An 18121-nucleotide genomic window follows, 5' to 3' on the forward strand; every position below is an offset into this window, starting at 1 on the left:
TGATTGATTAGTGGAATCAGATGTGAAGTGATAGGGCAAAAAATTATAATGTGCATCACTTTGGGTCCCCAGGACCATGATTGAGGAACACTGATGTTTCTGCCTCTGGGTCAGTTTTTTTATTTGTATTTTTTTACCCCCTTTTTCTCCCCAATTTCGTTATAACGATCTCGTCTTATCGTTGCCACTCCCCAAAGGGCTCGGGAGAGGCGAAGGTCAAGCCATGCGTCCTCCGAAACATGACCCGCCAAACCACCCATCTTAACACCCACTCACTTAACCCGGAAGCCAGCTGCACCAACGTGTCAGAGGAAACACCGTTGAACTGACGACCACAGTCAGCCTGCAGGCGCCCGGCCCGCCACAAGGAGTCGCTAGAGCACGATGAGCCAAGTAAAGCCCCCCCCCCCCCCCGCGCCATTCGGGAGGCCTTGGGTCTGGTGTTTTGCATGGACCCCAGGAAGACTAGTTGTTGCTAAAGTGAAAGCTAATGGTGATCAGAATAATTACACTAGTTAAGTGGACATCCACAGGGTGTGCAGGGCTTTGTTATCAATGTTTTTAATGATTAGTTGACGTTTTGACGAGCGGCATTTTACCTGCATGCCACAGATGGGGTCCTCGCAGAGGTAAACTCCAGGGGACTGGCTGTCCTGCAAACTGCCAGTCGCCACTTCAGACAGCAAGTCCTTCAGGTTCTCCTCTTTACCCCAGACCTAGAACATAGAGCATAGAACACTACCATCAGAACCCCACATCTAGAACACACAACTGTCAGAACCCAATCTTTCCCTCACACCTAGAACATATCTCATACATATTCTAGGATCCTATAATTCTGTAAACAACAGAATTAGGGTTGGCTTCCCAGACCCTGATTAAGGCTCCTCCTGGACTAAAATGCGTACTCATGGAGAATCTTTAATCTGAGTCTAGGAAACCTGCTCTTAGGCTTCATTTACACAGGCAGCCCAATTCGGGTCTTTTCACAAAAATGTGTCTTTTGACCAATCAGATCAGCTCTTTTGACGATAATTGGGCAAAAGGTCAGAATTGGGCTGCCTGTGTTAACGCAGCCTTAGCGTGAGGGAGTGACAGACCTCTACGGCGGAGACTCGGACAGAGAAGCGTGCTCCCGTCTTCTCCTTCCTCTCGTTGATGAGCTTGAAGAGCCAGGAGATGGCACAGGGGATGATCCCCAGGGTCTGCATGGACTCGTCGCCACCTATCATGGTGTAGGATTTACCTGGAGGACACACACACACACACACACACACACACACACACACACACACACACACACACACACACACACACACACACACACACACACACACACACACACACACACACACACACAAAAACTCCATCAGCACTGGAGTAAAACAATCATTAACATAATAATTTCTTCCAAAACACCACACACACTCTGTCCTCCTCCTCCTTCTCTGTCCTCTTTCCTTTCTTCCCATGTCTACATTTCTAAATGAATTCCGTTTGTGTGTGTGTGTGTGTGTGTGTGTGTGTGTGTGTGTGTGTGTGTGTGTGTGTGTGTGTGTGTGTGTGTGTGTGTGTGTGTGTGTGTGTGTGTGTATCCCCACTGTGTGTCCAGACCTGCCCCTACGAACCTAGACACAGGGGGACGACCCCTACTGTTGACGGGAGGGAGATCAAACACACGGCTAAACAAAGCCATATGTCACACATGCACACACACATTCACATGTAGTGTGTGTGTGTGCATACATCTGTGTGTATTTTTGCAATGTGCCATTCTGCCTTGTTTTGTGTGTGCGCCAGGTGAAACAGTAGGTGTTCTCTATCAGCCTTTTATGTCTTGACTTAATCAGAGTAGAATCATTTATCGAAAGCCATCCATCTTCACCGAGGTTTTGTTCCTCTATAGAGACATTAAACATCACAGAGGATGACTTTACGGTAGGTGCTCAATGAGATCCGTAATGATGGGATTGGACGAGGGCGGCCTATCACAACGCTGACTGCCTCCGAAAGACGACCTCTAATCATTTCTTATCCGCTACTATAGTTCAGTGCCACGACGCTCCGTTTGATATGACGTCATCGATGCTGGCTTAGAGGTCGTTAACTGGCAGAACTGTGGACCTGAATCTGCCTCGTCTCTGTCACACATGAGACCAGAAGACCGTCACGATGTTAGATCTTCCAAATTAAATTACACTTTTGAGTAAGCAATAAAAGAACAGTGTTTTGTGGCTGTACAACATAGGACAATAAAAAACATTCCATTCAGAGTTACTGTGCTGCTCTTGGCCCAAGCTGTCAGACTCTGTCAAACTTTCACACTCCTCTCTCTCTGTGTGTGTGTCTCTCTCTCTCTCTCTCTCTCTCTCTCTGAGATTGGAATACAGGCAGGAGTATAGATTGTAGATCACTTTGCCTCTGCTCAAGTCTAGCTGGTATTCACACCTGACACAACATGCCAAGTAGCAGATCAACAGGGGAATGGTCTGACCATCCACCACCATGTCATGTTGTCTGTGTGGGGTATATGCTGTGGTTGGGAAGACTGACAGTGGAGTGGGATGTAACAAGGTGGCGTAGTAGTCTGTCATCGGGATACTGGTGAGGCACCTACCATCATCATAGCTTAGAGCGATTCTTGCTTATAATTGGCCTGAACAATAGAGTACAGAACTGGTAATGCTGACAGGCCAACAAGCATCTCCAGAGAGAGTGGGAGGGGAGAGGGAGAGAGGGAGTTAGAGGCAGAGATAGATGAAAGAGGGAGAGCGAGAGAGAGAGACATCAGGAGAGAGATCCCACAGTGACAGGATGTGTACATTGATTACAGACATAATAAAGATGGCTGCCATTAAAGGGATGGCCGTACGGCCCAGGGCCAGTAATCCAATCAGAGGACTCGGGGAGGATGAGGTAATGCAAGAGCAAGAGAGCGTGGGATTCAATTATCTACACCGTTCCCCTCTCTCCTCTCTCCCTCCTCCTCTGTTCATAACCCGGCCATCCATTATTCTACCTTCATCTACATACCCTCAGTCCTTATTGAATCGCATCTGATTTAATTGGTGGTTTAGGGGGCTGAGGTGGGTTGGGACAGGCAGACAGATAGACAGACAGGGTTTATTACCCGCCTGTGATGTTATATGTATTGATTTGATTTACAGGACAGAATAAAATGGAATGAATGATTCATAAAAAGAGATAGGGGGAGGCAGGACTGGCCTGTGAGGGTATTTGATCTCTATTAGGGACCAGTGGGCCACAGTTTATTCCAACATCAAAACACACACACACAGACATGAATGCATGTGCACACGCACACACACAAACACGCTCTTACAGATCTCAGAGCCTGGAGCCTCAAACCCACCCTCCGTCTTTCAGTGATCCGTTTTTGTGGAGGTAAAATAAAAGCGAATGCAATTATCTTCTCCAGGCCTGGTAGGCTAGTGGAGCAGAGAGGCCTCTGTCTTTGTTCCTAAAGCGAGGATACTGGCGTTAATTTCCCACGACCAGCGAACCAACACGCGTGTCCGCTGACATCACACCACAGGCTGATATATGGAGAGGGTTGGTAGGGACAGGGTGGTGTGTGTGTGTGTAGTTTTGCATGTGTGTGTAAATGTGCATGTGTGTTTGCGAATGTGTTTGTGTTGCTAAAGGGAATATTCTGTGTTTAATTACCAGGACCAGTGAGTGTATCCTCTGACATTCCACCGGAGGCTGATAGATGGCGTAGTCGGCAGAGGGGGGGCTTTTCCATTCCAGAAGGTTTTACTAGCGATGGCCATACAATGCTATGTGGTCACTTCCCATAGCTGATTGCACTTATTGTGGGGCGGCAGGTAGCCTAGTGGTTAGAGAGTTGGGCCAGTAACCGAAAGGTTGCTAGATCGAATCCCCGAGCTGACGAGGTAAAAAAAATCTGTCGTTCTGCCCCTGAACAAGGCAGTTAACCCTCTGTTCGTAGACCGTCATTGTAAATAAGAATTTGTTCTTAACTGACTTGCCTAGTTAAATAAAGGTTCAATAAAAAAATGAGTAAGTCACTCTAGATCGAAGTAACGGCAAAATAATACACTCTGCATTCGGAAAGTATTCAGACCTCTTGACTTTTTCCACATTTTGCCTTATTCTAAAATTGATTCGTATCTCCCCCCTCATCAATCTAATAAAAAGCATGAGCTGGTGCACACCCAAAGAAAATGATTTAGTGTAGAGGTGCTGACTAATGGTGAATAAACTGTAAACTATAAAAACAAAGAGAGTCGCACACTCTGTGTATAAACTCCCAGTAATTTATACATAGTGTGTGTGACTCTGTTTTTATACCCCTCATCAATCTACACACAATACCCCATAATTACAAAGCAAGAACTGGGTTTTATTCATTTTTATGAATAAACTGAAATATCACATTTACATAAGTATTCAGACCATTTACTCAGTAATTTGTTGAAGCACCTTTGGCAGCGATTACACCTTAGAGACCTGTATTTGGGGAGTTCCTCCCATTCTTCTCTGCAGATCCTCTCAAGCTCTGTCAGGTTGGATGTGGAGCGTTGCTGCACAGATATTTTCAGGTGTCTCCAGAGATGTTCGATCGAGTTCAAGGGGCTCTGGCTGGGCCACGGCTGGGCCACTCAAGGACATTCTGAGACTTGTCCCGAAGCCACTCCTGCGTTGTCCTGGCTGTGCGCTTAGGGTCGTTGTCCTGTTGAAAGGTGAACCTTCACCCCCAGTCTGAGGTCCAGAGTGCTCTGGAGCAGGTTTTCATCAAGGATCTCTCTGTACCTTGTTCATCTTTGCCTCAATCCTGACTAGTCTCCCAGTTCCTGCTGCTGAAAAACATTCTCACAGCATGATGCTGCCACCACCATGCTTCACCGTAGGAATGGTGCCAAGTTTCCTCCAGACGTGATGCTTGGCATTCAGGCCAAAGAGTTCAATCTTGGTTTCATCAGACCAGAGAATATTGTTTCTCATGGTCTGAGAGTCTTCAGGTGCCTTTTGGCAAACTCCAAGCGGGCTTTAATGTGCCTTTTACTGAGGAGTGGCTTCCATCTGGCCACTTTACTATAAAGGCCTGATTGGTGGAGGGCTGCAGAGATGGTTGTCCTTCAGGAAGGTTCTCCCATCTCCACAGAGGAACTCTAGAGCTCTGTCAGAGTGACCATCAGGTTCTTGGTCACCTCTCTGTCCAAGGCCCTTCTCCCCCGATTTCTCAGTTTGGCCGAGCGGCCAGCTCTGGAATGACGGAAGACACTGTGTTCTTGGGGACCTTCAATGCTGCAGACATTTTTTGGTACCCTTCCCCAGATCTGTTCCTCGACACAATCCTGTCTCAGAGCTCTATGGACAATTCCTTCAAACTCATGGCTTGGTTTTTGCTCTGACATGCACTGTCAACTGTGGGACCTTATATAGACAGGTGTGTCTTTCCAAATCATGTCCAATCAATTGAATTTACCACAGGTGGACTCCAATCAAGTTGTGAAAACATCTCAAGGATGATCAATGGAAACAGGATGCACCTAGGCTCGATTTAGAGTCTCATAGCAAAGGGTCTGAATACTTATGTAAATAAGGTATTTCTGTTATAAATCTGCAAAAATGACCTGTTTTCACTTTGTCATTATGGGATATTGTGTGTAGATTGCTGCTGATTTGTATGTATTTAATCCATTTTAGAATAAGGCTGTAATGTAACAAAATGTGGAAAAAGTGAAGGGGTCTGAATACTTTCCGAATGCACTTTAACGGTTTGTTCATTGTGTGTTATTCTGTCCCAGTTGTTTTTATCCTGTGTGTGTGTGTGTGTGTGTGTGTGTGTGTGTGTGTGTGTGTGTGTGTGTGTGTGTGTGTGTGTGTGTGTGTGTGTGTGTGTGTGTGTGTGCGCGTCTGGGCTGTAAGAACAGCCTTATTACATGTAGAGAATTTGTCATGGGTAGACTGATTACATGAGTGTGAAAGCATGGACGCTGAAGGCACACACAGACAGTAAGACAGACACGTTACAGAGAGTGGATCAGGCAGGGTCCTGACACTCATTACTGTGCCCTTCTGAGGAGGGACCTCAGTGGGATTAAACCAGTGGAGATTCAGCCTCCTGCTCAGACAAGACAAGACCAGGGCTACTGAACTGGAGGAGATTTGAAGTGACATTAGTCTCTCTCTCTTTCTCTCTCTTTCTCTCTCTTTCTCTCTCTCTCTCTCTCTCGCTCTCTCTCTCTCTCCATTCCCTTCTCTCTACCTCTGTCTGTCCCTGCATTCCTCTCTCCCTCATTCTTCTTTCTGTTTCACTCCCTCCCTCTCCATGCAGTCTGTCCTGATAGTAGAGGCTAGCTGAGATGCAGTCATGTTGATCAGAGAACGTCACACTCAGAAAATCAGTGGTCGATACTTTGCAAATGCATTCACTTGTTTTCAATGCCAGACTCAGTTTGTCAATGTCTGGGTACATACGCACAACGTGTGTGTGTGTGTTTGTGTGTGAGTATGTGTGTGTGCCATACAAAAAAGGCACAGATCAGGTTCACACACACACACACACACACACACACACACACACACACGCACACACACCCTTACCCAGTTTAGAGTGTCCGAAGCAGAAGACACAGCCATCTGCTCCATTCACCACCGACTGAATGACCTCAGCTACAGTACCAGCACACACCTCCGCCTAGAGAGAGAGAGAGACACAGACAGAGAGTCACGAGAGAGGGGAAGCTAGGGGGTCATTTGGGATTGGCTAGGGGGTCATTTGGGATTGACTAGGGGGTAATTTGGGATTGACTAGGGGGTAATTTGGGATTGACTAGGGGGTAATTTGGGATTGGCTAGGGGGTAATTTGGGATTGGCTAGGGGGCAATTTGGGATTGGCTAGGGGGTAATTTGGGATTGGCTCCCCTGCGCATAATCAGATCCCTACCTGTGATGCATCATGGGGGAAGGCGGCGTCAAAGGCAAACATCTTAGGTGGGGCCTGATTGACTCCTCCTCGTTTCTGGAGGGTGTTTCCTTGCGTCTGGTTGGCTGATGGATCCATAATGGTCAGCTGCTTCTTCCTGGTGTCCAACTTGAGGAAGGAGCTGGACTCTGCTGCGTCCGAGGACATCCCGGGACACACACGCACCATCACCTTCACCTGGTGGAGGGACAGAGGACAGGACCAGAGAACTCAGAACAGAACAATGAAACTCAGAACAGGAGATCGTAACTCATCCGAATCAGATTGTAGAACCCAACGATAGAACAGAAGTAGGTCAAGATAAGATCAGGTCAAACCCCTAAAGCCCTACAGAGGCCAGTAGAACCCCAGGAGAAACCAGTTGAACCAGGATAAAACCAGTTGAACCATTGTAAAAACTAGTAGAAAACAATTAAACCCCAGTAGAACCCCAGTAGAAACCAGTAGTAACGATAAAATCCTGTTGTTTCATTCATGGGGGGCTGAAACCCTCTTCTGCACTAAACCTAACAAAGGCAAGATAAACCTAACAAAGACAAGATAAACCTAACAAAGACAAGCCTAGCTATTTAGCCCTTAGAAGACACACATCAACACCTGCACCACCTCTCCCTCTCCCCCCTTTTCCCGTGTTAGACTTCAAAGCTTTAAGCGGAGCAATCTTATTTTAGCTCTCTCTCTTTCACCTCCCTCTCTCCTCCTTTCCTCCCTCGCCCCCCACACACGTCAACACTCGTTTGTTGTCACACCTCGTTGGTGTTGAGGTTTTCATCGAGAGAAAAGCAGCGCCGGGTTCTCCCCCCCCCCCCCCAAACAGCTGACAGATCTCAAACTTTTCCCGGAGCTCCTGCAGGTTCATTTATCTACTTCTTTATTCACAGTTAGGAGGAGCTTTAGAGAGAGGGATGTGGATAAGGGAGAAATAGATAGCGGGAGGAGGGAGCAATTCAGGATGGAAGGAGAGAGAGGAGAGGGAGGGAGTGAGATGGAGGGGAGGGAGAAGAAAGGGAGGAGAGGAATGTAGGATAAAAAAAAGGAGAGAGGATGCAAATTCAGATATATGCTGTCATTTTCACCACCACTGAGACCAAACATGAGTAACCGTCAGAAGACGGGCTCTGCTTTAAGCTGCCGCTAAACGTTGCTCTGGGATTAAAACGGGACGGCGTTCCCAAACGCTCCCGAAACACACTGTGGCTTTCAGACAGGACGCTCCAGAATGCTCAGAAAAGCCAGAATTACAGCCGGGAATTACAGCCGGATAGAGGGGAGAGACGTGAGCAGAGATGAAAGCAAACAGAGTAAATAGCAGATAAGTGAATAGAAAAGATTTGAGCCTTGAGGACATGAAGGCATGAGTCTGCGTCGTGTTGTGTAACAGGATTGAGCAGCCAAGGAGAACGGAAACACAAATGAAAGACATTCACCATGAACGCAACGCAGCAGGAATCTGCATGCTAACCAAATAATGTAATTTGAATAACTGAAAACATGGGGCAAATGCAATAACTCTGTGTGTGTGTGTGTGTGTGTGTGTGTGTGTGTGTGTGTGTGTGTGTGTGTGTGTGTGTGTGTGTGTGTGTGTGTGTGTGTGTGTGTGTGTGTGTGTGTGTGTGTGTGTGTGTGTGTGTGTGTGTATAGTGTGACAGATGGAGGGAAAAGTAAGAAGGAAAGATGATGGACCCCCCTCTCCTCTGCTAAGGAGTAAGGTAAAATGGTCTGCCTGTAAAGCCAGCAGCACTGAGCTGACATTCCCAAGATCTCCTCTCATAAACGCAGCTCACCATTAAAACACACTCACATTAAAAAGATTCTCTAGGACAAGGCGTTTTAACAGCGCTTCTACAGTGGACACTGCAACTTATTTCTGTCCTATTTCTATTATGGAAATGACAGATTTTTTATTCAAAGTGAAGATATAATATATATATATATACACAGAACATATTAAAACTTACACTGAGTGTACAAAACATATTGAGTTTTTCCCTCAGAACAGACTCAATTCATCGGGACGTGGACTCTACAAGGTGTCGAAAGCTGGCCCAATGTTGACTCCAATGCTTCAGGCAGTTGTGTCAAGTTGGCTGAAAAATCCAGCAGCGTTGCAGTTCTTGACACAAACCACTGCGCCTGGCACCTACTACCATACCCCGTTCAAAGGCACCTTTTGTCTTGCCCGTTCACCCTCTGACGGTACACATACACCATCCATGTCTCAATGATCTCAAGGCTTAAAATCCTTCTTTAACCTGTCTCCTCCCCTTCATCTACACTGATTGAAGTGGATTTAACAAGTGACATCAATAAGGGATCATAGCTTTCACCTGGATTCACCTGGTCAGTCTATGTCATTGAAAGAGCAGGTGTTCCTAATGTTTTGTACACTCAGTGTATATTCAATACAGACATGATAGGCTACAATTGACATTATAAAAGCTGGCACCATGCTCCAGCTGGTAGGTGAAAGTATAGCTCGCATTTAAACAGAGGCTTTCTTCTGGTCACGACGCCATCAAAATGAGCAGGGAACAACAGGGAGAAAGGCCTCCAACAGAGAGATAAGAGAAGTGTGGGTGTGTGCGTGCGTGCGTGCGTGCGTGTGTGAGAGAATGTACCTGCTGCCTGTCTACCATGATGAGAGTCGAGGTGTAAGCCTGGCGAGTACAGTTAACTGCCAGGTCAAGACTTCATATTAAATTCAAAGACCCTTTGCAATATAAACATACACACACACACATGTACACGCAAACGCGTACACACTCCTGAGCGTCCAGTGCCCTATCTTGACCCCAATAAAACGGCCCATCATATCAGTAAGTGCCTCAGGGGAAGGATTTCAACGCTGCGCTCTTCCTGAGGTGTAACTCATATCGTGTTCCCCGCAGATATCCATTTCCTCTTCCTGTTTCTGTGGGAAAGCACACAATGCGTGATTACACAGCACACACCAGGACTTATATGACATTTAGGTGCAGGCTTAGATACTGTGCGTGCGTGCGTGCGTGAGAGCAAGAGCGAGAGAGGGAAGGATAGAGAAAGAAAGCTAGAGAGTCTGTTTATAGTGTTTCTACAAAACAACTAAGAGCCAAGATGTTGATGCTGTTAAATGTATCTTGGCGTTACGGCTGCTCTTCATTGGACAGACAGTTAACAGGTCTAATGTGGACATATTTGACCCAACACCATGGAGTCTGTATAGCTGGTAGAGGGGTGATCAGGGCTCTCACAGCGGCATGGTGACAAATAGGTTGAATGTTTACTGGTTACCCATGTGAGCATGGGGGCTGTTTAAATCCTGGTTAAGACCTGAGGAGAAACACCGCGGCCCGCGAGGTCCTTAAAGGAGCAATCAGCAGTTTAAAAAAATAACAAAGCCGACACCCCGCCATTGATTTTGGTGAATACCTTCCGGATTGAGGCCGGAGAAATGTAACCACGCTCAAAGTCGTAGACAGAGCTAGGGATGCAAGTACTGACCATATAGGATATACGTTTAGTTCTAACCATGTTTTGAGGCTATACGGTGTTTGTTTACAATTGCATGCGACAGGTCGAACTAAGTCCATTAGGCATTCATAAGTCATGTTCTTCAAGAATCAGTGGGCGTATACTGGATGTACCAATCGCACAATGACGAGACAGAGCTATAGGCTCTTTGTTCAGCTTAAACAGGGTGGGGAAAGGGGGGGGGGTTCATACAGTAGATGGGGGAGAGAAAGAGAGATGGACGAGGAGAGGTTGAGCGGGGTCACGGGAATAAGAGGGAGGAGGGGTTGGGAGAGGGCCCATTAGTAGTATATTTGAGTGGAAGCTCTCGTCTCTGTGTTCATCAAGCCCCCTGGGGCAACGTCCTCAGACAGACACCGATGTCACACTGATGACAGCTCTTCTGTCTCTCTCTACCTCTCGCTCTATCGTCCATTCCCTCTCTACCTCTCTCTAGAACCTCCATTTTTTACCTACACCTCTCTCCCCCTTCTCTCTCTCCCGCTCCTCCTCCGTCTCTCTCTATTCCCCCTTCTCTCTCTCCCGCTCCTCCTCCATCTCTCTCTATTCCCCCTTCTCTCTGTCCCGCTCCTCCTCCATCTCTCTCTATCCCCCCTTCTCTCTCTCCCTCTATTCCCCCTTCTCTCTCTCCCTCTCCTCTTCCATCTCTCTCTCCCTCTCCTCTTCCATCTCTCTCTTTTCCCCCTTCTCTCTCTCCCGCCCCTCCTCCGTCTCTCTCTATCCCCCCTTCTCTCTCTCCCGCCCCTCCTCCGTCTCTCTCTATCCCCCCTTCTCTCTCTCCCTCTATTCCCCCTTCTCTCTCTCCCTCTCCTCTTCCATCTCTCTCTATTCCCCTGATGCGATGCCAATCAAAGCTCTTGGCTCTCAGCTCCCAGTCATGATGTCACACTGTGTGATACAAACAACCCAGTCTGCCTGTCAGGTCCTGAGTCTACACTGCACCAGGCTGGTCCGTCTGTCTGTCCATAAAGGCATCAGAACTCAAACAACGAGTAACTCACAGCAGAACCAATGGCCTAGCGGCTAGCAGAGGACACATTCCAACAGCTGATGTATTCTTACTGTAGGAAGGCCTCTTGTTTACCTTCAAACCTGAAGAACATGTATGAAGGTTGGTTGGTAAATATTGGCTTTATGTCTCATTACTTTTAACCCTGACCAGTATGTGTCAGTGGAGGCTGCTGAGGGGAGGGCGGCTCATAAAAATGGCCGGAACGGAGCAAATGGAATGGCATGAAACACCTGGAAACCATGTTCGATGTATTAAATATCATTCCACTGATGCCGCTCCAGTCATTACCACAAGCCTGTTCTCCCCAATTAAGGTCCCACCAACCTCCTGTGGTATGTGTATAGCCTTAGGACACAGAAGACATAACATTTTATGCTGCAGCATGTAATGAATAAGTAACAGTGTGACTGAGCGGGGAATGAATCGATAGCGATGTTTCTGACGTTGTCATCATGTTGCTGATAAATATTTAATCGCCATGTCATTTGACGAGGCAGGAAAACACAAACTCTCCGCCGTCGTTATTAGAGTATCAGTTAAAAGGGGCTCGACTGAATAATTCACAGGGTTATTTTCTCCTGACTCACTCTCTCTGGTTTTTGCTACCTCTCTTTCTCTCTCTCTCTCTCTCTCTCTTTCCCCCTTTATCTCTCAATCTCTTGCCCTTTTCTCATAACTGGGGATGTGATAAGAGAGAAATCTGATTAAGGAAGAGTACCAGTGGGACTGTGCGTGTGTGTGTGTGCAACGGTGTCTCACAGGTCTCCCATTGCTGGCCGTTGATTGTAACCATGGAGACCGGTTAAGGCAATATCAAACTAATGTGAGCTTTTAACGAATCCCAATGAGACCAGTTTTGCCAACAATTCAAGGAAAGTAGCTGTTGGTTGCTCCATTTGTCGCTAGAAGTTGCTAGGTGACGCCATGACATAATAGTGACTTCATAACGACCATTTGCAAAAAAAAAAAAATTATAATTATATTATTCAATTTTTTTGCTGCTTATGCTGTCCATCAGTCTCTCAAGCAATGAGAAATTCTCCAAAGCAAAACTAAATAGAATGTTTGAAGGAGAACAAAAAGGAACCAATGAAATAATTAAACGGCACAGAAAAACCAAGAAAGGTAGATTGAACATTTTATTTTTTACTTAAAAAAAAAGTATTATTATTATTTATGCCTTGCAGAGCTGTGGTATCATTTTACAACACAGAACCCATTTTAATAAAATTCACTTCACTTCAGTTGGGAGGGGACTGAGAGGCTACAGCAGAGAGGGGAGAGGGAGAGAGGCTTTGGAAGGGGTGCAGGCCGCAGAACAGAGTAGCACAGCTGAGCTCAGCTGAACGGGCACACACACAAACAGGGAAGTCGCTAAATCATCCAATAGTCGCTGGGGAAGCCTTAAAAAGTAGCTACATTTGTCACTGTACTCTTTTACCAATAAAAGTCACTGGAGGGGTCTGAAAACTAAATCTAAACTAAATCTAGCGACAAAGTTGCTAAATTGGCAACACAGCTTAGAGACTGCCCTTACTAACACACATGTATACGCACGCACGCACGCACACAGAGAGAGAGGAGTGTGAGAGGAATGAGCATGACAGCACACACACAAAAGCTCTGATGTCCAAACCCTCTTTCGCTCTCTCTCCCTCTCTCTCCGTCTCTCTCTGTCTCTCTCTCTAAATATCTGTCTCTCTTTCCTCCCTCCTTCAATCTGCCTTGTTGTTCTCCTGGCTCGTGTCCACCCGTCTATCTATCTCACAATTAAGTCTTTTGTAGGCCTGCCAATACCACCACTATTAATATTTTACCCACAACACGGTAGCAAAGTTGCTATTGAATTCCCATACTCTGTACGCACGCACGCACGCACGCACGACACACACACACACACACACACACACACACACACACACACACACACACACACACACACACACACACACACACACACACACACACACACACACACACACACACACACACTACTGCCTGTGAGGTGTTGCTTTTGGCCTGATCTGAGACAGCTATTAATAATTGCTTAAGCTTCTTAGTGTCATTTCTCTCAAGGCTGCCGCTCGCTCCAGAGCGTATCTGTGTGTGTTGGTCTGTATGTGTCTGTCTGTGTCTGTCTGTGTGTTTCTGTTTGTGAGCGTCTGTGTGGGTGTGTGGTTAACACTTTGCTGGGGGATTGAAGTGACCATGGAAGCCCCACAATCCTTCACTGTCAGCCGAGAGGAGTTTGAGAAGAAAGGAGGGGAGGAGAGGAGAGAGAGTGAAGGAGAAGATGGCCGGATTGGAGATAAACCTAATCGATGGACAAGGAGGAAGAGGAGGAATTAATCGTATATTATGTTAAGACGATGAAATGTCATTCATTTGTTTTATCCACAAAATAATCTCCCTTAAATCAAGCTTGTATCAATACATTTTAGCTTGAAAATCTGCAAAATGATCTCCCAATGGTGTGCGATATTTTAGACAACATTTTCTACAGTGACAGACGGATCTCTCCATTTCTTCATTCTTTCACATCTGTCTCTTCAGCGAGTACAGGTGGAGCTGCTAGCAGCCTGAGGTTCACAAACCAGCACTTTATCTTTCCTTCAGGGACTTCCTTTTAAGTATGCCTAGAGATAAGAACACACATCACTTAATTTCCTTTACTGATATAAAATATCTCCCCGCACAATCTGGAGGTGAATGGAAGCATCCCTGCTGGGCTGATTCGATTACAGTTTTTCCCAATTGCTAAAACACAATTTTGCAAACTAGGCTGGTTTTATCAAAAATAGTTAACACAATTCACAAAACCACACACCCAAACTGCAAAATACCTCATATATCCTGCAAAATGAAGTACTGCAACCCAAACTACATATAGCATTATCAAAATCAAACGTTTGCATGAAATGGCACACACTTTATTCATATTACCAGATTTTTGTCTAACCAACTACACACTGTTGGGCATAATGAAAAGCACTCTCATCTTTAGTATGCTTTGCCATAATACTAAAATAGTTCAAATTGTAGAAAATTCTTCAGATGCACAGAAATATTTTCAGATACACACACACATGCTGTTGAAAAATTTCATTTTTAATTTTTCACCAAACGAGTCAGTGCAACATATGCACAGCAGATATATTTACTGTAAACTGAAAAAGAAAAAACTGTAAACTGAAAAAGAAAATTGCAGAAAAAATATATAGAAAATAAAAGAGGCATGAAAAATAATTAGGCAGCATCTTGCCACACAGCTGGGTCTGACCACAACGCCTCGTCCACATCACGGGCGATATCTTCCCTTGCCAGACATCGAGGGAAGAAGCACCTTGAGTGCCTTATCCATCCCTGAATCGCACCCACATCAATCTCATCACATGCCTCTTCCATATCCTGCACAAGAGGCATGCGCACAAAGGGTTGCCGGTCGTATACCTTCCACCGCCATGCCGAAAATAACTCTTCTATGGGGTTCAGAAAGGGTGAGTATGGTGGGAGGTATTGCACGAGAACTGGTGGGTGGTCAGCAAACCAGTTTTGGACTGGGGCTGCAGGATGAAAGCTCACGTTGTCCCATACTACAACGTACCGGGTTCTTTGATGGTCTGCATCATTCATACGCTCTGGTGGTATGAGAATGTTGTGGAGTCTGTCCAGAAATGTGAGAATATGGGCTGTGTTGTATGGTCCAAGGTTGGCACGACGATGGAGGACACCATGCGTATTGGAGATGGCAGCGCACGTTGTGATGTTCCCACCACGTTGGCCAGGAACATCTATAATGGCTCTGTGGCCAATGACGTTTCTCCCCCTTCTGGTCTTTGCTAGGTTGAACCCAGCCTAATCTATAAAGATGAACTCATGTGGGATTGCATGAGCATCCATTTCCAGTACTCCCTGAAAACAAAGAACAAAAGCAGTCAATATGGTGTTATCCAGTACACTGGGAAACAATGTTGCGTGTAGTGTACTGCAGTCAATATTGTACTTACATCCACATACGCTCGTCTGACCTCTTTGGTTCTTTGAGAGTTTCTCTCAAAAGGCACCTTATAAAGTTGTTTCATTCTGATTTGGTTTCGCTTGAGAATGCGAGCCGATGTGGACAGACTGACTCGTTGAATGTTGTTGAATATGGTGTTGTCTTGGACGATGTGGCTTTGAATTTCTCGTAATCGGATTTCATTTTTTCCAAAACCAAGTTTACAATGACAGCTTCCTGTACCCCGGTGAACATTTGGCCCCTTCCTCCACCATGGTGGCGTCTCTCAGACCTTTAGAAAAAACAAAAAACAAAAATATAGGGCTTGGACAATGCAGCCTACAGTAGAGTAAATTCTACAGGAAATGTGTGCAGTTAGTGTATGACATCAACCATTCATGAAGTAAACAGGTGTCACCCAACACTATGACATGGGGTGTACTACATAGTGTGAAATAAATTTTGGTTACATACCTGTACTCCAGTCTAAATGTCCGGATGATACAGGCGACAGTAAAACGGCTCAAGTTGGGCTGCACTCTCTGTCCAGCCTCTCGCATTGTCAGCCCATGGTTGATGACCTGATCAACTGGGTTGTTGTCTTCTTTGGCCATGAACTCCTCTACCAGCTCTACCCCTACCTCTCACTCTTCCTCCCCCTCCCTCTTCCTCTCTCTGCAACGGCTTCCATTGTTATTGTAAAACAAAAGGTGCTCACCTGTAGTCTTTTCATAGTGCTTACTTCCTGATTGAAGTGGTAACAATTAACCATTGAGGTGTTTGGCCAGGTGGCACATGTATTGGCCAATTAGCTCATGTAGTGTCATTTTGAATGGCAGTGTTTTGAAATGGCAAACATGTGACTTTATGTCAGACTGTTGTGTCTTATGCAGAGAACCGTGTGCAGTGCATTTAAAAAGTGCCATTTTGAATTGCAAAATGTGTGTAAAGCAGAAAATGTGTTTAGACTTTTGGAGACTTGAGAAGAGGTTTTGCTCTCTGTGTGTCAGTTTAAATAATTGTGCTGTGCATGTCATTTTAGTGTGTTAGCAATTGGAAAAAACTGTAAGGTGAGCCGGAATGTACCAAAAGAGGAGGATTTGAGCAAATCCGACGGCACACATCGCTGTGTGGTCTAATATCTTGCCTGCTCTCACAGGTTACAGGCAGCAGGGAAATGTGGAAATGTGTGCGTGCGTGTGTGTGTGTGTGTGTGTGTGTGTGTGTGTGTGTGTGTGTGTGTGTGTGTGTGTGTGTGTGTGTGTGTGTGTGCGTGTGTTTGTCTGTACGTGTGCGGTAGGAAAAAGGCTACAGCAGCAAGAGTGCAGGTGACATTTTTTTTATCTGGAAATGTCACCATTTCCATTCCTCAGGATACCGTACTGTACGTACTGTACGTACGTGTGTGTGTGTGGGCTTGTGCGCTCATAAAGCCCTACCTTGCCTAGTCCGGGGGTGTCTTTGATCTTGCTGGCGGCCCGTAACAGGCAGGGTGGGGCGGGGGGAGGGGCGGTCTGCAGGGTCCCACTGAAGTTGGTGGGGAACAGAGGGGGGTCACACACCACTGGGGGGGGCGCTGGGCGCTGCTTCTTCTTCTTCGATGACAGGTTCAACTTCTGAGCAGCTCTACAGAAGGAGAAAGGGGGGGGGGTTCAATTCCAATGTTAACCAATCATCCAACACATCTCGTTACAGTGTTCATCTACTGCTGATTGAAGCGAGTGGGGAGATGACGAGAGAGGGAAACAGACCCACAGAGAGTAAGAGATGGAAGAGGGAAATATTCCCCCCCCCGACCTAAGAGCACACAGAGTGATCATGATGTGTAAGGCATTGTGAGACATGTGTTCCCACTTAAAAATCCAGCTGTAGAGAGTGGTTAAGTGGACGCCTTCGATGGAAAAACCAACAGTGAAGAGAGTTGTTCCATGCCATCATGGCGACGCTTCCTCCCCAACACCACCACCATTGCGGTAGCTCCGTGTGCCATGTACTAACTGCTCGTTCATGTTGCTAATTGGAGCTGTATTATGTGCCCAGCTCACCACATCAATAAAGAACACACACTTAAGCAGCGACATCTGTAACTGGGAGGGGAACACCATTTCACAGTCCTCACAGTCTTCTCTTTCCACTCTCTCTCTTTTCTCTGCCCTGTCTCTCCTCTCCTTTCTCCTTTTATTCTAAATTACACTATAGTGGCTAGGAAATATGATGACATTGCTAAAGTTGGCAAATCATTTGTAGGGAACAACTTCGTCATCCTTATGACGTCGTCAAATTGACTTCAGACAGATAGTAACGTTGTCATTACTCCCAAAAGTTTGTCAAAAAAATACCTAGCAACGCTAACGTTAGCTAGCTAAAATCCGGTGCTCTCCTCCTATCAATCGTAGCTAGCTAGCTAATGTTATACTACATCTAATGTTAATCTGACATCACAATAACCACGTTTCCATCCACAGTTTTCATGCGAGTAAAGACATATCATATAAAATCCTGACAGCTGTGATGGAAACAGGACGTTTTTATAAATGCCAAAAGATCACTTGTTCATTTGACATGGTGGGATCTTTTGGTGTCTTTAAAATGAATTATGTGAGAAATTGCGGTGGAAGCGTATCA

At 45.9% G+C, this 18121-nt stretch overlaps 1 protein-coding gene across 2 annotated transcripts in view; it reads right to left on the minus strand.

The window, feature by feature from the left end:
* kif26ba (kinesin family member 26Ba) overlaps positions 1-18121 on the minus strand; it is a 151538-nt gene that overhangs the window by 27955 nt on the left and 105462 nt on the right. For both annotated transcript variants that reach the window (XM_029713885.1, XM_029713883.1), the window contains exons 5-9: positions 16936-17122; positions 6939-7154; positions 6595-6688; positions 1101-1246; positions 600-716 (exon numbers count right to left, since the gene is read on the minus strand). In XM_029713885.1, coding sequence (XP_029569745.1) covers positions 600-716; positions 1101-1246; positions 6595-6688; positions 6939-7154; positions 16936-17122 — 760 coding nt within the window. The remainder of the gene's footprint in view (positions 1-599; positions 717-1100; positions 1247-6594; positions 6689-6938; positions 7155-16935; positions 17123-18121) is intronic.

This window comes from Salmo trutta, chromosome 25 (genome assembly GCF_901001165.1).
Source record: "Salmo trutta chromosome 25, fSalTru1.1, whole genome shotgun sequence".
NCBI lineage: Eukaryota > Metazoa > Chordata > Actinopteri > Salmoniformes > Salmonidae > Salmo > Salmo trutta.